This window comes from Porites lutea, chromosome 11 (genome assembly GCF_958299795.1).
Source record: "Porites lutea chromosome 11, jaPorLute2.1, whole genome shotgun sequence".
NCBI lineage: Eukaryota > Metazoa > Cnidaria > Anthozoa > Scleractinia > Poritidae > Porites > Porites lutea.
The window spans coordinates 23,647,303-23,670,049 of NC_133211.1; the positions used below are offsets into that span (position 1 = coordinate 23,647,303).

Genomic DNA, 22,747 nt, shown 5'->3' on the forward strand with positions numbered 1-22,747 from the left:
AAACGATTTACTCAACTGTGAAACCTCGATATAACGAACCTCGATATAACTAACCTCTATGTAACGAAGTCCTCGGCATAACGAATGATTTTCTTTACCCCAGCCGAATAGTAAAATACTTGGAAAAGAACCTGGTTATAGCGACAAAATTTTGCCAGTCCCTTCGTCCTTCGTACGCGTTTTGTTGAGGTTCCTGGAATTCTTCGTCTACATGTACTACTTGGTCGCCGTTAACCTGCGATCAGGCGGTCCTTTTTCTTTTTTGTTTTGGAGACGAGGGAGACAAAAACGCCTCATCGCAGGTTAGGTCGCCGGTAGAATTGGAATTTGGAAATGTGGGTTTTTAAGGTGAGAAAAAACCCGGAGTACCTGGAGAAAAAAAACTCAAAAAAATATGGCGTCAACGCCTAATTCTGGGCCACATTGGTGAGAGGCGATTGCTCTCACCACTGCCCCAGGCTTATCCGTCCGCCACCCCGCCCCCTCCTCGCCAAAGAAAACTTTATTTTATAAATCGTGGTCAGTTTGTTAAAAAAATAACGGCAGCACTTCTTGTACAATTTTAAAAAGTTTAATTATACTTCCTTTTACCAAAGAAAAAGCGAGTATAACCAACCAAGTTTTGACGTTATAGGGATGCGGAGAAGATGCGGAGAGGTCTGAGATGTGGATGTCAATTTAGTTTGTGTGTTGGCTGGGCGGGCGAATGAGGTTATCATGGAGAAAAAATTAAAAGACAACTATATTTTGGCTAAAAACCAGTAACAGAAGTTAATAAAATAAAGCAAACAGTAACCTGCATTGCAGGCGTATTTTGGTTGGGCGAAAGCTGCTTGTTTGCGTTTGTACTCCTAACCGCCCCCGGTAACCGCCATCTTTGATGTTACGGACGGAGGAAGATTAGGGAGAGCAAGCAAACAGCAACATACCAAAAGAACGGATATAATTTTTTCACTTTTTTCGTTTCAGTTGCATTTCTAAAATATTGAAAATATTGAGTTCAGGCTCGGCGTTCGGTGCTTGATTGATATTCACTTTTTGAAAAAACACTAGCCTGATGATAGACCGTCTATTTTCTCTTCAAAGTCCGTCGAGCACAGGTGATAAAATATATACCGCAGGTGAGTTATTGACCGCCGGCGCAAGTGGGTAGTGGTGGGGGAAGAGGAAAATTCTTATTTTTCTTTCTCACGCTCCGCCCGCGAGCTCGCCGATGTTTTTGAAAAGAACGAAAAGAAAAATAAAACAGCTTCTGTTTACAGGCTATTTAAACACCACTGTCAAACATTTTGATGTCATGCCTATATATCACAGCCAGCTTTTCACTTTGTTTACTTTGCCAGTTTGACTTTTGCCACATTTAAGGGATTTCCTGTTCGAAAGTTGAAGCTTGTTTCAATATCGAACCCTGCGAGCAGTGGTTTCTCCAGGCCGGACGCGCGTAGCGAAACCACTGCTCGCAGGGTATTAATATCGTAGCTTAACAGAAGTTATAAAGTACTGCTAACGGGCAAGGGCATGCCCAAATGCTTGGAATTCTTGGAAAAAAGGGGTTTTGAAAAAAGAAAAAAAGAATGCAACACAGATCTAGTTATGATGAAAATAAAAACCTTGAATTCATTTTGAAAACGCCTACTCTCTCTGGCTGTGCTCTTGAAATAGTTCCATTCCTTTCTACCGTACCCCGTGGCCGTACACGGGCTATTCTACCGTTGCGTTACATACTCTTTCCTTCGCCAGTTTGGGGAAGATTCTGCTTCGTTCGTCTCTGTCTGTGCTTCGGATTCCATCTGGTAGAACAAAACCATCAAACCGCAAAATAAAGTGTTTGTGTGTGGGAGCAGCTAGTCAAATAGTTTTGAATATTAATAGTTGATCAACATAGCAATTCTCTTGTGTGATCAAATTCTTACGTCGTGTGACAGATGACACTGGCTTCTGACCCCAGTCTCTGGGGACAGAAAAACAAGTCACATAGGAATTTTGTATTCATAAACGTATTCCTAGGGTAGCATCGTTTCACATCTGAACAACCATTGTTCCATAGACGCCCAGATAAGTAGGTTCACGGTGAACCTGGCTTTTGTAGGTTGTTCATTGTTTGTAGGTTGTCTGGCATCCCACGCATTTTACTGCGGAACGACGCAATAGACCTTCCCCAGCTTTGAGTCTTGCCTGCATTTCGATCTGTCACGTAGACTTTGGATCATTTTGAGCGGGCAGAAGTCATCATTTCCCATCAAATGCGATGTCCAAGCAGATAGATGTAACGGTACCTGACTCAGAAACGTTGAGTTCCGAGAAATCAAAGCGTTTCACGGTAAGATTTGCCCTTAATTAATCGCCATATTGAGTAAGTTTCAGCGGCTTTTTCGAGTGAGGTCAATTTCACTTTGCTTGCCGCCGGTAAGTGAAAGGAAACTGTCAGACAGAGAGTATTAAATACAGTACGCCTCAGAGGCCGACAGTCAGTGGAAAAAGCCGGAGTCTACGATGTGTCGAGGTTAAACGTTCACAGATATTCTCCGTATCTGTGGAGCGAAAAGGGGGGAAGATAGATCTTTGTGCTTGCAAAGCTGCGGCGATCAGATTTCAAATAGAGTGTAGGCGTATCGGCTGCCTCTCATTATTTTTACAACCAAAATATACAGTATTTCGTTTGTCATTTTCAACGAAAGACGTTACAAAGATCCTTATGTTCATTTTATTTTATTTTTTACAATATTGAAGCGGTACTTGCATTTTGGAACGTTTTATTACAAAACTCTCTGATTTAAGCTTAAAGGCGAGCACTCGGACCAAATGATCGATGTAGTTTATGAGTTATCCACCTTGCTACGTTTTAATAATCAATGTTTCTGGCGTTATTTTAAGCCCTTATTGTCCTAAAGTATCCATTCATTAAAATTAGATGAGGAAGAGACTTCCTTTCACCAATATCTGACTCGCTTTCTGAATAACTAATTATTGCTCAGTCGAGCCCGTGGTAAATGTTCATGTACTTGTTAATTTTTTACTATCAAAATTTGTACATTGAACAAGGTTTACTCTTGACTTTTCTTGTTACAAATTAACATACGGTGGTTTATTCTTTATCTCGACGCCCTTTTTGTATTCTTGAAATGAACAGTTGAAAGTTCCAAAAAAGGAACCCTGTTTTTTGGAAAATGGTCGTTTACCCTTATTGACCAAAAACCACTTTATTTTGCTGTATGTTTTGACTACATGTTTTGGTAAATCTGTCGTGTTTTCGCTTCTTTAATTGACAAATCCGCTTCAGGTGCAATTATGTACACATCTCTGTCAAGTTGATTGGACACCTAATTTTAAAATCAAACAGAACTTGCGACCTGAAAAAAATATCGATTTGAGGTCATGTAAAAGTCATCTAAACCACAAGTTTTTTCTTATATGTAATATTCCTTCCTCAGCTGTGTTAGAAACCTCAATCACTATATATTAAAATAGGCTTGAGTTTTCGTAAGATTCAAGATTTACAAAATGAAATAATTGGCCTTTTTAGGAAATTAATTATTTTATTATTCTCTTTCTTAAATATTCAAGTTTCACCTGTGCATTTGTCACAAGCATTTTTTCATCTTGAACATAATACATCCACAACAGACAACTCAAAATAACATTATTTTCATTTTAACAAGAGCTTGGCTTGGAAGACATGTTTCAGATGTCAAGGAAGTTTCTCATGTGCTAGTGGAAAACAAAATATATAGTTTTTGTTAAATTAGCATAAGAGCCAGACCATGTGAAGTTTGGCATCTGAAAACAGCTGTAATGATTTCCCTAATGCCAGCATCAAAAAAATCCAAATACTTATACACTGGCAACCAGCCTAGAAGAAAATTGTGATTATAAATAAATTGTTTCTATTGGTCAGTAAAATAAAAAATGTACATTTTTCCTCCTAAATAAAATTATATTACTATAGACATTCAGTTCACGAACTCTGATTTTTTTGTCAGCTTTTTACGAGGCCAGCCTCTTAGGGGGTATGTATAGGTGGTTTCTCGTTTTGAGGAGTTGGTCATGTCTCTTTGGCAATTAACCCATCTTAAGTTGTTTGTCGCCATTTCGTCTAGTCTATGTAGTCTTATATCATCCTTTCAAGGCTTAATTTCGCTTGTCCAAATTTTACCCTACCAAAGCTCTTTTACTCACAAGGTCATGTGTCATTCTTGTCTGGGCCCCGCATAAAGTTAAATTTGGTGGTGTGACCGTTCAATTGATTGCACTACTAACATATATAGTCACACCACTAGAAAAGCCAGTTGCAAAAGAAGCCAGAGGAGAAAAGGGAAATTAAAACAAACAAACAAGCAAACTATCTCATATACACAAAGTTAAATGAAAAAAAAACAGTATACGCAATGCGAAAACAGGAAATTTTTGCATTTAGGTAAGTTCTTCAATACTGCCAAGAGTAGGAGTCGAAAAAAAAACCTGTCCTGTAACTTTTCAAGCTCACTTGCCAATTGTGCATGGGTCCAGTATAGGCAGATCATCTTAAAATTTAATTAACTAAAACAAGCAAGCAAGCTGTAAGGGCTGCTTGCCCCAAAAACAAGCTGCAATTTGTGTGATTGATGTTTTAAAAGAGCATAAATTTTCTGTTGAAAATCAAGGGGATAAAATTGTAGAGAGCCGATAAAGCCGATTTTGTTAACTGTAGTGAGTTGTTGAATTTACCCACATAAAAAGACTGACAAGCTGATGTTTCAGTGATGTTTAAACAGGTAAATTCAGCAGATAAAATTTGACCCAATCAAGTTCTGTCTGTCAGGGTCATTGATAAAGATCAAAATTTTACTTTTTGGCAAAGACTATTGCAGGATTTTTATCATATTTTCCTTTTTTCATTAGATATAAGCCACTTATACATGGGTAAGTCAACAAGTCGGGGGAAATAAAGCGTAAACAATTATTGTTCTAAAAGAAAGAAACAAAGTGTCTGGCACGGAGTACTACAACAACTGTGGCCTGAATCACTCCAGGCCCATGCATACATAAAACAGTATAATTAACACAGTTCAAAATTACAAAGACAAAATCAATACAACAGGATATTGTATTGCTCATTGGTCTAGCTAGATTACATTATTTGAAACATGCTTTTATAGCAAGGAGCCCAAAACTGTGACCGCTTTTGATTTTTTTCACATTTTTTCGTACAGATTAAAACCAATCAGAAGCCACCTGGAATCTGTCCTCAACTTCTGATTGGTTAACATCTGCATGAAAGAATGTGAGTAAATTAAAGGAGGTCATGCTTTTGGGCTCCTTGCTGTAAAGGGTGTTGTAACAATCACATATGGCTAGGGATTATAGTAGGGGGAGAATTTAAAATATTATTAATTCCCATTTGGAGCTTGTCTGCAAGGGATTGGAATGGCATAAATATTTTGTAGGTACTTAGAAAAGAAGATTTGTGAAGAAACTTCTTCCTATGCAAAATGCACTTCTTGCATTTACAAAGAAGGTTTGATCCCTATCAAAAATGTTGTGCTGCATAAGATTTTAACATGGGCTACAGTACTTTATATACATGGCCAGGTTTCAGTTGAGATGCACAAAATCCCTGTCAAGAAAATTGTCAATTACTTGACCAGTACATGACTCACTCGGAGCTTGGTACGGTGTGTTCTCTGGGTATTTTACCTTATGGTTCCACATTATGATGGCAGTAGAACTCTGAAATATTTTGTATACTAAAACCTTCTTATTTTGCTCTCTTTGTCAAGGTTTACAAGGTTCTGATAAAACTCCCTGATGGAAGGTCTTACTTCATATTTCGAAGATACAATGAGTTTCATCAATTATGTGACAAGGTACAATAATTAATGTATTGCAAGGAAGTCTTAATCTGTCTTGAAACCCTGATTAGTAGTAGCGATGTAATTTCTAGTTGTGTGCTGTACAGTCAACTGTCTCCTTAGCCCTAGGTCCCTTCATGCTTCTAATGTACCTGCACTGAACCTGATGATGGTAGATACTAAACACAGGTCACAGGTCACAAAAGCAGGTTAGAGTACAGGTCACCTTGCTAGGGTAAATATTAGAACAACACCGTACTAAAAGTGTCCCCTAGCCCTATAATCACATCCCAGATAGAGTTTTATCTTGTGGGGAATTTGCTTATCTCAGCTATTTAATCAATAGAGTAGTGACCTGCACTTGTGACCTGTGTTTTGTACTTGCCAAATGGTAACCCCCCTATAAAATAAATACCAAGAGGTGCCGGGTCCTTGCCTTTTTCATGCAGGCTTTAACTGTGATATCCTTACCTATAAAAAAAAGTAGTGGGCAAAGGAAGGAGTGTTGGGCACTTATTTGAGGGAGAGTGCTTAATAGAGCATGGGTGTAAATTTTAAGAAATACATGTACTTACAGTACAAATTAAAGTATTTTACGCTGTTTTTTGCCCATGAAGGCTGAGAGTGGAGCAGTAATTCCTTTACAATTTAGTCGCCAAAATTTTTTTCCTGTGCTTGTTTAATTAATAATATTATTCATACACAGGACACTATTTTTGTGTCTTCTTCTTGAGACTGGACTGCCATTCCTCTGTTGCCAACTCACCCATGCTGAGGTGTAAGGTTTCTCTCAGTTATTTCTGCAGGTCTTTGGCTTTATAAACCCCAAACCCTCTGCTAGCTCTATTGACCAGCTGTACCAACTCAGCTAAAGCTGATCCATTTCAAGTTTATTCTCTACTGATCAGATTTTTATTTTTTGCAGCTTAAAAGAATGTTTCCTGACCTGCGTTTGAAACTACCTAGTAAACGACTGCTAGGCAATAACTTTGATCCTGGTAAGCTTACTTGTTTGGGAATGAGCAAAGCATAATTATTTATTTTGGGTCTAGAAAAAGACAACCTAGAAAATCGTACGTACAACCTGTAGATGACGTAGAAAGTGACAACCTAGAAAACAATGACCTTGAAAATGACATTTTAGTAAACAACAACCCAGAAATGGACCTGTTCCTCGTGTCTATTGCCACAGTGAGAGAAAATAGAACATTATAAACTACATTATATTCACAGCATATAAAGCACTGGACAAACTTGAATGTGATTATGATCCTCGGTTTTACTTATTTTCTTATTTACTCCTGTGTTATAGAGTTTATCAAAGTAAGGCGAGAGGGTCTCAATGATGTCACACAGAAGATTTTCAGTCATCCTAAAGCCATTGAACTGTAAGTTGGTTCTGTTTAACTACTATTGTGCTTGAACCTAGTCAGTTCATTGAGTGCTTAACTCTGATCAGTGCAATTCGAGCAGGACTGCATAATTTTGCCATCAGCAGAAAAACCTTACATACCTTACATACCCATATATCGGGGACAGCAGGAAACATTTTTCATGCTTTTACAATTTCATAAAACCTAATTTTTTTTCATTGCTGGCATGGTTCGCTGGCTTGCAGATTGTCCAGCCTTCAATGAACACAGCTGAGGTTGCATGGGGGTTGCTGTTCTGTGAAATTACAAGCATTTTATACAGTCAGTTTTAACTATTTAATAGGCTTCTTTCATGGGCTCAAACAAAGTCCCTTGTGGTTATATGTCATGGGGACCAATAGATTTTCCTTTGTGGCAAGTAACTTTTCATACATTTAATAACTTTTCATATTGATGGTAAGGCTGTTTAGACTGACAATTCACGACACCAGTACTGGTTTCCCCATGAAATTAATGATGCTTCTGATTGGTTGTGCTGCGTGTAAAATTTGCTTCGACCAATTAGAAGCACTAACCAGGTCTGGGTAGTGATGCGTCATCAGTATGGAATTTCTGCTCTCATTTCTCACACATTATTCCTGAGGAAACCAGCTAAGTGGTGGTCTCACAAAATGTCAGCTGTTGTCTCAGGCTACTTCTGATTAACTGCCCTGCAGGGCAAGCAAAATTTTGATAGCTGCATGTCTGAAGTACAGTTGAAATTCAAGTAAAAATTGGAATGACAGTTTTAATGTTGTCATTTTTTGCAGACCTGAGGTGAGAGAATTCTTTAATCTTGATAATCCAAGGAATGCAGAAACTAATGACGATGATGATCAGCCAGGAGCTGACGAGTCTGACACTCAGGTAACAAACGATATGACCCAGTTTGGATGTATACAACAAACTTCACTTCATACATTGGACTTATTGTTTTATTATGAGCAATACCATGCACCCATCTTTACTGTTGCTGTATGCCATTTACCAGCTGTAAGGTGCCTCATTTTACCTTACCAGAATTAACACCACTCTTTGTAGGAGCAAAAAAATTGTGATGAATTGCACCCCAGAATAAGCGCTGTATAAATGTCCCAGCCATAATACAGCACTTGCCAATATAAAATTTTTGTTTTAAAGATCAAGCCCCAATAAAAGTCAGCTCCCATCGTATGTACATGTATTCATTTTCATGTTAACAAGTCACTTGGTGGAACATGCACATCTCAAAAATATTAAGCCAGAGTATAAACTGCATACCATAAACTTCTGCTTATAAGCCGTGGGCTTATATGACTTCGTAAGGAGGTTTATGAATGTGGGGCTTATAACCAGACGTAAAAAAGCATTTCAAAACAAGCTAAATAGATAGCAGTAGTGCTGGTCAAAATACTTTTTGAATTTACTCGCTCTTTTAAACTTCAGAAGGTCGTAAAAAACAAATTCATTTCAATACAAGCTAGAGGGTCGATGGTGATATCCAGGGCGGCTTTATTTATTTTATTTATTTATTTTTTCGTTTACAGGTAGATAGCCCATAACTAGGGAGGGGGGGAGGGGGGGACTTACAAGTGGAAGTTTACAGTATAGGTTTATACAAGTGTCCCATGCAGGTTTGTTGGCTATAGGTTAAGTTTGAAAAAAAGGCCAGTGGTGCGTAACTGCAGAATCCCAGGTTGCCGATTCAAACTGTTTGTGCATTCTGTTTTTCAGACATGTTTTACTATTAAAAGCGTGACGGCATTGGGCTCCTTTCTTCAGTTTGTTGTAGGTCTTGATATTGTTTTCTTTCATAGGCTAAGGATATGGATGGGATTGATTTAGGAGGTACAAATAATCCAAAGTGAGTACAATGTGTTCATGTTTTATTATGGGCCGTGTAAAATGCAGACTGTGGACTGACTGCGTACCATTGTTTTTCACAAGGGTTAGAAAACAATGGGGCTATTGTTGGCATGTTCTTATTTGCATGGTGAAGACAATAGTCTGCAGTCTGCGTTTTACACTGACCGATGTTCTTTTAGAAAATGGCATGTCCAAGACCCCCTAGTGGCTTGCACCTTTGGCGTTTGTGGGCATGGCTATGCTGCTCTACAAACCCCCTTTTTTTCAGTTGACAGGGTTGGAATCTCTGCAGTGGCCACCCTATGGCCTAGAGAGATGGTTACCTCACCATGCTGATAAAAATTTTTTAACTCAAATCACATGCAAGGAAAGTGATGTTTTTGGAGAAGGGGGTTGGGTAGTGTGCATTTGGAAAAATGTACATACATCTGGAAAAGTCCTTGCTTATCATTCCCCTGCATGAATATTGAATATCTGAATGCAACAGTTTAGCAAATCAGAATTATATTTTTCTTCTCTAGAGCAAAGCCTAGTGATTTCCTTTTCTTGAAAGTTATAGGAAAAGGGAGCTTTGGAAAGGTAAGTGAAGCATGATTTTCTTCAAACCTTACAATTTCCACTTGGAACCCAATTCTAATTTCATCTTGTTTCCTAAAAGGTTTTTCTTTCCAAGAACAAGGCAGAGGATAAAATCTATGCCATTAAAGTTCTGAACAAGGCTATGATAAGAAAGAGGAAAGAGGTTAGTTTTAATTATATACCAGTACTTATGTACAGTTTCTACATTATTTTTGTGATTTTGCACCATTTGTCTCTTGAACAATGGTTCCTGGGGAAAAAGAGTTGTGATCTCTCTGCAACAATTAAAAAAAATGCAGGGCAGTGTTTTTCTAAAGAATCAGAGGCCACATGCAAAAATTCAGCTGATTTGGAAGAAAAAAAAAAGCATTATTTAATGCATTTATTTCACATGCAAAATGAGTGTAGGATTTGATCATGAGATGTTAAATGACTCTGAAGCGGATTAAAAATGGTCAGCATAAATGCGAGAAAAATTTACCAGACAAGTTCATTTAAGATGCAGATACCGTGCTATGACAATGGTGCATACTGTCAAGTGGGGAGTTAATAATAATTATTGTACATTTCAATGCTGCTTTTGCCCGTACTTTGATTGTGTATCTATCCAATAAGTATAAGTGTGAATTACCTGTATAGGCAACTTGCTGAAAATTGCAAAAATCGATTTCCAGCAAGAAAAACCATCATTTGCAAATTTAGCTGTCACAGAAGTCACACAAAATCACCCCTTCCTTCGCAAGATTATCATGTGAAAACTAAGTGTAACGCAATGCTCTTTTTTAGGCAAAGCATATCATGGCGGAACGGAATGTTTTGTTGCAGAATATTAAACATCCCTTTTTGGTGGTAAGACTGATTAATTGATTGATTGATTGATTGATTAATTCACATTTAAGGTACCTTTTTGCACTTATGTCCAGGATTGAACTCTTTTGTAAGTAATTTATGGATGTGTAAAAAATAAGGCCATAAGTGATATTTGATCTAATGCCCAATTTCTCCCATTGTTTCACAAGGAAATAGAGGCTAACTTGTAATGAGAAATAATTTCTCATTACAAACAGCTACATTATGTAGCTGTTTATATGCGGTTACTTGTGGGGACTTTTTCCCAGGCACCCAATTTAGCCATAAGTGACAGCCTCTTTATCAATGTTTTTAATCACAGGGTCTCCACTACTCTTTCCAAACAAGGGATAAGTTATACTTTGTGTTGGACTATGCAAATGGTGGAGAGGTAGGTAGAGAGTCATCGGGTAAATTTATGTTGTGCTTATAAAGCCATGGGCAGATTAAGGTGTCAGCTAAGCGGACCACGGCCACCCCATTTCCTGTGAAATTTTGTATTATTTTAAAATAATTCTAAGAAAATATGTTTGGGTCCATTGGCAGATCATTGCAGCAGGGAAGGGGAACAGCCCCCTGTTTTAGCCATAGAGCACCCCTTTACCTCAGGATTTGGTCTGGATCTCGATCAATGAAAAGAAAAGAAAAATGTTTTTTACAATTCAGCTACACCCTAGATTAAACTTAACAATGTTAAAAAACAAACTCGGAATGGAATTTCTCTGTTACAAAGTCAAAAAGGCCCTCCAATGTATAAAAGAGGACATGGGGTGATGGAGGCTACCTCTCTGTCTATACATACATGTATGGGCTCCTTATTTCCAAATATTCATGCAATGAGATATGATGGTTGGTTTTTCGTTGTTGTTGTAGCTTTTCTTTCATTTGCAAAGAGAGAGATATTTTCAAGAAAGCAGGTAAGTATTGGTATAGTGCCAGTATATATAAAGGATTATTACATAGCCATGTAGTCTCCCTCGCAGCCATTTTTAGTATAGCGTTGCGTGACGATACTAAAAACGGCTGCGAGGGAGACTAATAGCCATGCGGAGTTACAAAATTTTTCTTTGAGTGCTGAACAATATTTCACAATTGAGTACAGTGAATAATAAAATTTAACTGTTTTTCAATGCGAGAAGAAAAATTTTGTATTGCTAAGTGGTCATGTAGTGTTCTATTTGTTTATTATAAACACTAATAAATCATCAAACCAATTCACTTAAACATTTTTGTTCTGTCGTGAAAGGCACAATTTTATGTAACCATAGCAATCGTGACCTTTTTACGTGTGAAGATAATATGTTACCTCTTTGTGTGAAGATACGTTTTTGCAAGAAAACGCGCCTGGTATTTCAATGGTGTTTAATATAATAATAGTGTATATCTATATTATGCTGAGGTACTTCTATTCATATCACCGATCCGGTAATGCAGTTGACAGGCAAAACAAGGTCATGTCTAATTGAGTTTCTTTTGGTAGAGTTTTTAGCTTTTCAGGGTGAAAACAATATTTCAGACCAAAGCATTACAGGATTTAAAAAACAGAGTATACAGGAAAAATTTTTAAGAGTTAAAAACTCATTAATATTCCGTGGCGATGAACTGTTACAAAATTAATTACAAAATTGATAAGAAAATTAATTACATATTTAATAAGTGGTTATAAATATGGAGAAAATTGACTGGAGATTTCAGCCCCAATTTTTCCTTTAATCAGAAACCCTCCAATAAGTGGAAGAATGAACAGATGTATTGGAAAGATTTTCAAACCATCTGATAAGCATTCCCTTTTGGTTATATTAAGTCATGTGAACAGTTGACCTGCAGATAACCTAACAGTGTTTACTGATGACTATGTACAGTAGGCCACTCTGGTGAAAAAACGGCAATAATTTGCACTGCTGATGCATGCACAGACATTTAGTTTCCTCGGTTTATAGAGAAGGCATTCAATTTTCCTTGAGCTATGAATTGAGAATAATATTATGATACATTTTATTACCAAACATTTCAGGGCAAGATTCTACGCAGCAGAAATTGCTTCGGCAATAGGTTATCTTCACTCTCTTCAAATCATTTATAGGTAGGTCACCAATTTCTAACAGGTGCAAGCTGTCACGAAAATTTCATATTACTTGGTGTGTTGCCGTCGTACTTTCGTAAGATCCGTAGTGATGAAGTAGATGCTCATCCAAAATATTTTTTTGCAAACGGCTAACTTGCTCTAAAATGGACATTTATGGGGCTGACACGTCTCAATGAATCGTCTATATAAGTCGTCTTGTACAGTGATTCTAACGTTTGAGTCTGTGGACCCTTCAAGTGGAACCTCTTTCAAGTGGTGCTTTTTGTTTTTCTGCATTTTATAAAATGAAATTTAAGAATTTCATTAAATTTTAACTTTGGCTGCGTTTTGGAGTGAAAGGAATAAAGAGGTGACCACATCACAGAGAATCAAAGAAAACCGACTGAAGAAAGGGTGCTGTCTTAACTGGTCTTTCAGTCGGACAGGTGTTATTACCAAATTGCATTTTACAAAAGATAGAAAAAACACTGAACCAACGATAGTTTCTGCAACTGCCGATGAGAGGATCCGACCAAGTCCAGGTGTCTTTTTACGAAGGTCTCTGTTAAGAGAGCAATATGTTCTGCCAGTCACCGGTAATTTAGTGTCCCTTCATTTTGAGCATTCTATTAAAGATGACTTAAAGTTGTTAGCTGAAGAGAATTTTAAGTCGAAGAAGGATATTGGCTGACTCCATGTCAGCGCTTTTCCCTTAGACTATAGGTAACATTACATTTTTCATTTTTCAGGGACTTGAAGCCAGAGAATATTCTTCTAGATTATAAGGTTTGTTCACCTTGTTATGTTATTTTATTTCATTTTTATATCTTTCCACTTGCTTGTAAATTTTATTCATTTTTAGTCTTTCTTTTTAACTTATTGTAAAGCGCATTTGATCGTGTCCCATGGAAAGTTGCGCTATATAAGTTTTAATTATTATTATTATTATATTATTATTATTATTACCCCAACTAGCTTCTTGCTATTATTAATTCGCGATAGATAATATTTTTACAATTTCTACGATTAACTTCGAGCAATCACAACGTAAAAACTGGTGTTTTACAATGTTTTTTTCCTGGCAGGGTCATATTGTTTTAACAGACTTTGGACTATGTAAAGAGGGAATAGAATCTTCAGGAACAACCTCAACATTCTGTGGCACACCAGAGGTAATTCTTTACAATAACCTCAAACAATTGTCACTATGTCACACTCTCCACAAGTTCATTGATCTTTTTGCCGAGTCTAGGTTTAGAGAGATCAGAACCAATAAAATTGAAATTCTCTTAAAAATGTTTATGGCTTCTCGAGTGATCAAAAATCCTTGGTCAATTTTTAACGGAAATTTATGCTTGTGATATCCAAACGCTCTATACAATGTAAATTCCTTAGTTGCATGGATGTGAATACTTAATAAAAATTTATACCCTATATCTTCAGGTCACCAGTGATAGACATTCTTTTTACTAGGATCTGTATTTGTAATAGTGACATGCCCCACCGAGAGCACAACTTGTACCTATTTTCGATATTTTTTGTTTCTCTTGTTGGTAGTACTTAGCTCCAGAAGTTCTTCGGAAGCAGGAATACGACAAAACAGTGGATTGGTGGTGTCTGGGTGCAGTCTTATACGAAATGATGTATGGTTTGGTAAGAATTCTAATTATTAGCCTGCGAGAAAGCAATCTAGTTTAAGGATATCGTGAGAAGTCACGCGCGTGACGGGGAAGGAAAGGGAAGCTCTCCTTTCCACTGCCGCTCGCGGCCACTCGTTCTCGCGTTTTCTCGTATATCACCCGCGCTTGCCAATCGGAATGGAAAGCTTACTTGCAGGATACTCTCGATACTTGACTATCAGCTTAGTACCGCATTAGTTTAAGCGTGCGTTACTTTAGGATAATACAAAATAATATTCTTATTCTCTGATTCTTTGGATTCGTTTTTAGGCGTCTCAGTTTAATAAATAGATGACAGAAATCATTGTTATATTTACATTTAAAAGAAATCAAATTTAGTTTATTTTTTATTACTTTGGGTCCATAAAAAGGAAACTCAAAATTTCTTTATTTCCTTCGTAGCCTCCATTTTACAGCCGTAACACAGCTGAAATGTATGAGAATATTCTGTACAAACCGCTGCGTCTAAGGACCAACATTTCCCAGAGTGCAAGAAACATTTTAGAGGGGGTAAGTGACCAGCTATTGGACGTTCGATGGTTTGTCCCCCAAAAGAAAGTCAAAACAATTTATACCTATATGAACTTTTGAAAAGTGGGTGAAACATGATCGTCCGGGTGAGTATAGTCCGAAACTGGCTCGTTGACGGCAGTGACTCCTAGGGAGCTCAAGCAAAAACGACAGGCGACGGCTACAAAAACGTCACTTAAAAAGTGAAGTCGCGCTGCTTCAAACGTAGCCTGCGAAAACATCCGTTTCTCCTCGCTCTTCGCCGCTGGGGGCGTTTCGCGCGAAACGTCCCCAGTTGCGAAGAGAGAGGAGAAACGGATGTTTTCGTAGGCTACTTCAAACGTTTTCGCGCCTATTCTATCTCGCTCAATTCGTCAAATGTTGGTACTTTTTTTCTGGAGTTGAATTTTAAACGACTCTATCGAAGTTCAGGAAAAGATAAAGAAAGTTGTTGTCTTGAGTTCACGCCCTCCTCAAAACGTATAATTATGCATTTTCTCGTCGTAGTCGTGCCGTGACGGGAAAGAATTGTACAAAAAAGCACGATGCACGTACAGATTTGTTGTTTTGCCCATCTAAACCAATTTCTTTTTTGCTGTTCTCGTTCACGTCTCCTTCGTTGTTGCTCACGCTCGCTACTGACGTTTCGATAACCTATGCGGAGGTCATCATCGATATGGACTGAACACCACTCAGCACCATTCGTTTGCGTCAAGAGTCTTCAGAGCCGAAACCACGGCTTGCCTGACAGACGACTTAGAAGCTGTTAACATGGAGGGGAGATCCTAGCATTAGAAGGATCCTAGAAGGTGGATCATTCTGGCGCCTTATGTTGTTAGTATTCAGTTTACATCTAATGAGTTGTATTTGTCCCTAGCACTAGGATCTTCCTAGGTGAGAGATAGGAAGATCCTAGCCCCGTGTAATCTGTTTTTGCAAGGAGATTTTAGTGCCAGGGACAAACCAGACAAAAATGGCGGCGGGTCGTTCAGTGGATTATCACGGCAAGAAAGGCCGAACATTTCGTTTGGCGTTACTACTACTACAACTACTCCATTAACGTCTTATATTTCCCTTTATAACGAACTCCTATTCAGCGGACACCTCCATTAAGCGGACGCGGACACTAAAATAGATTATATTTGGCTTATTTCTTTTGTTAAAAACCTCTATTAAGAGGACACCTAGCCTGCGTGCAGACGATAACTAAACTCTGATTAGTACCAGAGTTTAATTTCGTCTGCGCGCAGGCTAGCGGACACCGGACTGAATTGACAATAGTAGTATTGGATTACGTCCTTGAAAAACGTACTGTAGTCGATAAATAAAGATAAATCAATATATTTAGCCAACAAAAAGTTGTTCCGCCTTCCAGGATCTTCCTACCTCCATGTAAACAGCCCCTTAGCTACCGCATCTTTTCTATTTCCTACGAAATAGTATTTTATCACTTTTATGATGAAAATATTTCTTAGCCTGCGTGCAGGCGTCTTCTATTCCCTTTGTTGTTTGCGGAGCAAAGAAATATACGAGACTTTTGTACGCAGGCTAAATATTTATGTGATAACGCTTTTTTTCTCGCTGATAGCTTCTTCAGAAAGACCGTACCAAGAGGCTTGGACAGGGACCAAGTGATTTTGTAAGTAATAGTTCTGCTACTAAATACATTCAAACTCTGCATTATCATCGCCGAGAACGCTATTGTCTTTCGGGACATGTACTTACAGCGCCCAGTTTGTCAATGCAAGGAATAACAATTAGATGAATTGAGCTTTTGGAATGCCGACGGGCCTCGACAAAGAATCTGTGGCTCTCAATCAAACCGTTTGATGCAAGAAGCTTAAATCTCTAGGTGTGACTGGAAGTTCAAGTAATATTTTTTTTTCTTTATTTCTGTGAGACCAATCCAACAAGTGCCACATGATCACGTTTTCCCCCTATTTTCTACTTCTGCCATTATCATCGTGTATAGATTTGTGTTCCTCAATATTCAACGCTTTTCAATCCTCTGAGTTTTTTCTTACTTAGGCGAGAGAAGTGGGAAAGTAATTATAAATAAAGTGATTGAAAAGAAGCGAAACGTCATTGGAGTTAATTTCCAAGTAACTAAAGCTTAATTCGGTAAAAATTCTCTAGTACACACGAAGAGATCGGTCACTGCGATGTGTCTCCGTGACATGTTGCTGTAACTTTTCGCCCAGTGTATTCCGACCTAGGAAGTTGGATGTGGCACAGTGAATACCATAGGGTCAGAAAACAATTTTAAAGTACTAAGAAAATTGTACCTAGAAGCATGGGCTTAGCTGCCTTGTTTTTAGAAGTTGTACTTTATCGGCAAGTCATTTAAGTTTAATCAATCGTTTTTCATCCTCAGGAGGACATAAAGAATCATCCGTTCTTCAGGATCATTGACTGGGAGTCGTTGTATGAAAAGAAAATTGACCCACCATACAATCCTAATGTGGTGAGTAAAGTCAAGTGTCACAAGTGAATGACTGCTTACAATGTGTATAAATACTCCAAACCTGGGCTTTTCAGTCACAATGTTTATATGACTACGATATTATAACAACGTAGAAAAAAAAAAAACAAATTAGTAGAAAATGTGTACGTTGGGACAAGTAAAAAAATAGGAACATATTTTAAATAAATAAACAAGTGAATGAATAAATAAATAGATTTCATCTAAGCTAAATTTCATCACTCAAAAGCGCATTCAGTAGACGGCGTCTGAAAATTGTCACATTCTCCTCTACTTTAAAGTCACTGGAAAGATTATTCCACAGTTTGCATCGGAGTACGCAAACATAAACGCTGCCAAGACGACAAGCGACATATAGGGATATGCAATAGATTACACGATCTTGTGGCCCTCCCATGAAATGTAACGAAGAATGAGAGGACAGATTTATAATTCTCTTTCCGTTTTATATTAGGGACCCTAAGCAGAGCTAAGCAGCGACAACGGCGACGGCACTGAAAACGTTATTGGTAGAGTGAATTCGTACTCTTTCAAATTTTATCACGTTTTTTCCAACACGCTTAAACTGTGAAAATATGTAGGCGAATTCCCAAGGACCGCATCCAAATTCAAAAATTGGAAGAAAAATTTCTCGCTGTGTGATTACGTCCTCAGCAAAACGTCGCATTAGCAAATTTTTACGTGGTAGTCGTGCAGTGACGACTAAAAAATGTACCAGAAAGTGTAATGCACGAACAGAGTTGTTGTTCTGCTCGTTACATAAGCTTCCTTCTAACGTCAGGCACCTTAAGATCCGCGGACGGCGAGGGAAGCGAAAACCTCTCTTAAAAATTGAATTTGCGTTCTTCCAATCTTCATCGCGATCATTCTGACTCACTCACTTAAGCAAACACTCCTTGACTTGAATTTCTGAGAACCATATTCAGGATAAGAATGAGAGAAAATTTCGTCCTGGCTTGTTTAAGTCTTCCAGAAAACGCCGTGAAACTAGGCATTTTCGCGTCGTAGTTGTCGCTGTGTTGCGCTGAAAATCGTCGTTGCAAAACGTCCCGTGTATAGCTCAGATGTCGCCATATGGTAACTGGTCGTTTCGATACAAACCCAAGCAGTAAACCTGCACAAAAATTTCGATCACTTCAAGTATAGTTTGTGCCTGAAAAAGAAAAACATTGTTGGTGAATATTCTTCGTTCTTAAAGCTAAGTACGTGAAGCTTTTTACAACTCGAATGAATAAACTTGTATCGAAACGACCGGTAACCCCGCATATGGGGCGCCATCTTTGAACTTATTGCAATCAACGTAATCCGTGACATGCATGGTGTGAAGTAATAAAAGGGGTGGAGGCAGATCATACCACCAGGGACCGGGGAAACTCCCCTACTCTTTTCATTTTTTCGAACGGAGGCTTTAAATGTGCGTTCTTTTACGACCCCTACGAGTAAACTAACGAAGGAAGTATGAGGGAGACAGAGCCAACGACTTAACGTCACCGCCCAATGACGCCATCATCCTCAATTAACCCCCAACATACCGTAAAATTCCGAAAATAAGCCCCGGGGCTTATACCCCCCGGTATTTTTCAAAGGCCTTTTTTGAGGGGCTTATTTTTGGAGGAGCTTATCTATGGAGGGAAATTTGCGTTTCAAAATCGAGTGGGCTAGCCTTACAGTTGGAAGGAAATTTACCGTTTTTGCTTTGCTTTACTCTGTATTTGAGGGCAATTTTCGAGTGCAAGCCCCCGGGGGGCTTATATATGGAGGGGCGATTTAACGGACGGTTTTTTTCGTTACAAGTTTGGGGGGCTTATATTTGGAGGGGCTTATTTTCGGAATTTTACGGTATTCTCATCAGATATTTATCTATTGTATTTTTATAGTTAGCGTGTCTTCGATAAGTGGTAGTATATTTTCCGGTATGCTCCTCGGATACGGAAATACGCAGTGTTTCTCTTGATACTTACTTACTTTATTTGACAGAGTGGTCAACTGGATCTGAAGCATTTTGATCCTGAATTTGTTCGTGAGCCGGTCCCAGGTTTGTTTCTGCTTTCCTGCTTTAATATTGTTGTAAACTTTGTAAGATAACTCTGTTTCTTTTGTCTTTGCTCCATATTAGCGCTATTTTGAACAAAATCTAATTGGCATTTTTCATTTTTGTTGCCTGTTCCCCTGTAACAAACCATTGAAGTAGTTTGTTACCATTATCCGTTTTCGCTTTAAAAAACTGCTCCTCCTTGGCATACATCATACCTGACTTGAAGTTTGCATTCCAGTGAGGTCAAATATGCGAAGTTATGGAATAAAACAACGTGGAGTCATTTCGAAGGTAACTGTTCACATTCCCCTACTTTTCTGTAAGATAGTCGAGATCGAGCGCTTTCCGGTACAGGCAGCCAACTTGGCTTCAAATGTTCTGAGTTTAGCCTGGGGATGAGTCTCAAATCTACTTAGGGGACGGAGGACGTTTTGGGAGGAGGCGCCTCCCCCCCCCCCCCCCCTTACCGCTATAAACCCGGACGTCCACCCCTTCGGTATACATGAAATCAAGATGGCCGCCTGTGCTGGTAAGCTCTCGATCCTGACGATCTTACAAAATAATAAGGGACTGTGAACAGTTTATTTCGAGGGATTTAGCTTTTTAAATAAAGTCTCGTTGACATCTACTAGGATGCTTGGCTCCGTCGTGTTCTGAGTCCCACGGTGAATCAACCAATCATTTGAGTGTCTATGATGCCTCACCTATCGCGGGAAACAAACTTGAGTGTGACATCTGTTACCTCGGCATGTAAAATCAGGGTCGTACGAAGACGGAAATTCTTACCGAAGCATATACATGTGTCAATTTCTTTTCAATGTATTGCAGTGTCAGTTGGATTTGGAAAATTTTGCGTACCTCTGGAAAAATTCTGGCTACGCCCCTAACTCATATCGTGACTAACAAGTATTTATTTCAATCCTAGGATCGGTAGGTAAATCAGCTGACTCAGCTTTCTTGAGTGCCAGCGTGGATGACCCTGACGACGCCTTCGTTGGTTTCACTTACGTTCCTCCAACAGAAGATCTACACGAGTGAAAGTCACGATAAAGGCTCTGCTGGTCGGTCTTGTGCTGGTTCCTGCCGCGAGAATCAAACAAGTTTCAATGTGTTTTCACTAACGTACATGTCAGTAACAGATGATTAACTACGATCACGTGTTTTCTTTTTGTTGGGGTATGATGAAAGTTTGTAAAATAAACGGAAAATTCGAGAGGTGAGGCTTGTAAAAAGTACCAATTCCATTATTTTTTTTTTTTCACGAGAAATTTGACTTTCATCACTAGAGAAGATGTCTATGATTGTTTTTACAAGAAACGAGACTTCGCCGCCATGTAAGGAAATCCAAGACATTCTTGGAATCTGAATTCCAGGTATTGGATTCTGATTCCAATCGTTAGTGAGATTCCGGAATTCCTTGAGCTGTATTCTGGATTCCACTGGCAAAAATTTCTTGGATTAGGGAATCTGGATTTCCCTACTTGGGGCGACTATTGTTGCAATTAATTTAACTACCGAAAAAATGATAGAAACTGTTCAGTAACGAATGAATGTATTTCAATTGAATACTCGCGAACAGCTTTATATATTTCGTGACACTGTTAATCACCATGAATTCTTGTCATTTTTTTTACTTTCACTAATGGTCGGATCACTCGTGCTTTTCTCTCGTTTTACATGTCTTTTTGATTAGCGAGAGTGATTCAGACTCGATTTAAAACTGTTCCATTTAATGCTAAAATTGTTTTTTTTGGAAGAGACTCAGAATTCAAGTAAGATTTTTCTAATATAAAATATATATTTACAAGTATAAACTGTTATTTTTGAGAGATTGTATTATTTCACAATATTTTCATGCGAAAAAAATACGGTTACAACAGTCACACCTTTTAGTGATCTATTAGTTTGTCTCTGAAACTCAACGTGATTTTAGAGAACTTTCTTGCGAATTCTTTACACGAGTTAAGCACATTTTGATTTTTCAATTTTAACAACTTACACTATCGCTATCGCCCCTGAACGGTGCAGAATCAGTGTTTACAATTCTGTCAAATAAGTGTAAGATCTCTATCTTATATTTTCCTGTACATCGCGTCACCCAATGTTCCGAATCTAAACGAATACTTCAAATAAAATATAAATTGAATAAACGCAAAGAAACGCCATTTTTTGTCTTTCTCTTGGTCTTTTTGTTGGTTTCATTTTATAAAGTACGGCAAACTCTATAATTTCAGAAAATCTATGACTGCTTTTAACTCTTAGTGTCTTGCTGAATACAGCAAAGCCAGCGAGGGGCTTAGGCGCTATCTTTACTTGTCGTCAAATTTTGATTTCTTGAATAACTGCTTTAACAATTCAACAAGGTTTGCTACACCGTAATAATTTATAAGGGCGCGTTTACTTAGCCTGGCATTCGAATAGGTAATTCATTTGGCCCAAAACGAACAGGAGTATGTTTTACACTATTTGGACTACAGTGGAACCTCGTTATAACACAGTCCTCCGTGTACCGAACCATATCCCTCGTCCTAGAAAAAGGAAAATACAGTGTAATCTCTCGTAAACAACCACCTCAGAAATTCGAAGAAGTGGTCGTAACTAGAGCTGGTCCGTTTCGAGAATGAGCTCTCTCGACCTCGTGGTCGCGCGTGTCCGGCACTCCTTGCTCGCCTCACGCTAGCGTTCGCTTGCCTGAAAAGGGCGAAAAAAATAACGCCGGTTATGCAGGTTATGCAGAGGGTGGTCGCTTACGAGAGCTTCAGAAACTCATTTTAAAATAATTCATGAAGGCTACGTTAGACTATGTGAGTGATCGTTGCTATGCAGGTAGCCTGCGTAGGCTGTAGGCGTTAGGGGGAGGGGTGAGGGTAAGAAAGAGAAGAAGGGAAACTTCCCTTCTTTCTCTCCCCAATCCCCTCTCCTTTTTTCCTCCCTCCATTAGTTCTTTTTACCCTCCCCACTCCCCTACGGAGGCTACCATGCAGGCTAAAAGAATAACCGAAATACAATACCGCACTGTAAAAGATCTTTATCAACAAACCATTAGTGCAATGTGCAGCTTCATTAAAGTTTTGATTTATATGAATAAGACTCGAAGTGGTTGCTTACGAGAGCTTAAAAACAAGGATAAAGTCCAGTTGGGTAATCCGAAAAGTAGTCGCTGTTGCTCACAAGAGCTTTAAGTCAGTTCAATCGGGCTTTCACAAAGGTGGTCGTAATAGGCCATTTCCGGGAATCGGGAGGGGGGATGCTATGCGCTCGACAAGATTCGCGCTGCCCTATACCCTGGCGCTTCTGCAGTCGCAACCTAAGGCATCATGGGAAGGGCGCTTGGCTTTTCACTTTCCCATGTGCCATTGCCTTTTCCTAGCTTTCCCATGATCCTTTCTGCTGCACGCGAAAACGTTCCATGACACATTGCGACTACGCCGAAAATCCTAAGAAGCGCGAGGGTACGAGGAAG

General features: G+C 38.7%; 1 protein-coding gene across 1 annotated transcript; it reads left to right on the forward strand.

Moving 5' to 3' along the window:
- The first annotated feature begins 1,983 nt into the window (after positions 1–1,983).
- On the forward strand, positions 1,984–21,449 carry LOC140953021 (serine/threonine-protein kinase Sgk1-like). The gene is made up of 20 exons (XM_073402488.1): positions 1,984–2,320; positions 5,757–5,843; positions 6,754–6,826; positions 7,141–7,216; positions 8,011–8,107; positions 9,037–9,083; positions 9,607–9,664; positions 9,744–9,827; positions 10,451–10,513; positions 10,836–10,904; positions 11,387–11,430; positions 12,528–12,596; positions 13,328–13,364; positions 13,664–13,750; positions 14,136–14,231; positions 14,660–14,767; positions 16,356–16,406; positions 17,142–17,231; positions 19,227–19,284; positions 20,210–21,449. Exons 1-20 carry the CDS (start codon positions 2,249–2,251, stop codon positions 20,320–20,322), a joined length of 1,479 nt encoding a protein of 492 aa, XP_073258589.1. The 5' UTR covers positions 1,984–2,248; the 3' UTR covers positions 20,323–21,449.
- The last annotated feature ends 1,298 nt before the right edge of the window (positions 21,450–22,747 follow it).

Excerpts from the sequence above, each read along its gene's own strand:
- LOC140953021 (XM_073402488.1), top strand. The coding sequence starts at position 2,249 with ATGTCCAAGCAGATAGATGTAACGGTACCTGACTCAGAAACGTTGAGT. Across the intron at positions 9,828-10,450 it reads TGATAAGAAAGAGGAAAGAG|GCAAAGCATATCATGGCGGA; the intron begins GTTAGTTTTAAT and ends GCTCTTTTTTAG. Across the intron at positions 14,232-14,659 it reads ACGAAATGATGTATGGTTTG|CCTCCATTTTACAGCCGTAA; the intron begins GTAAGAATTCTA and ends TTTCCTTCGTAG.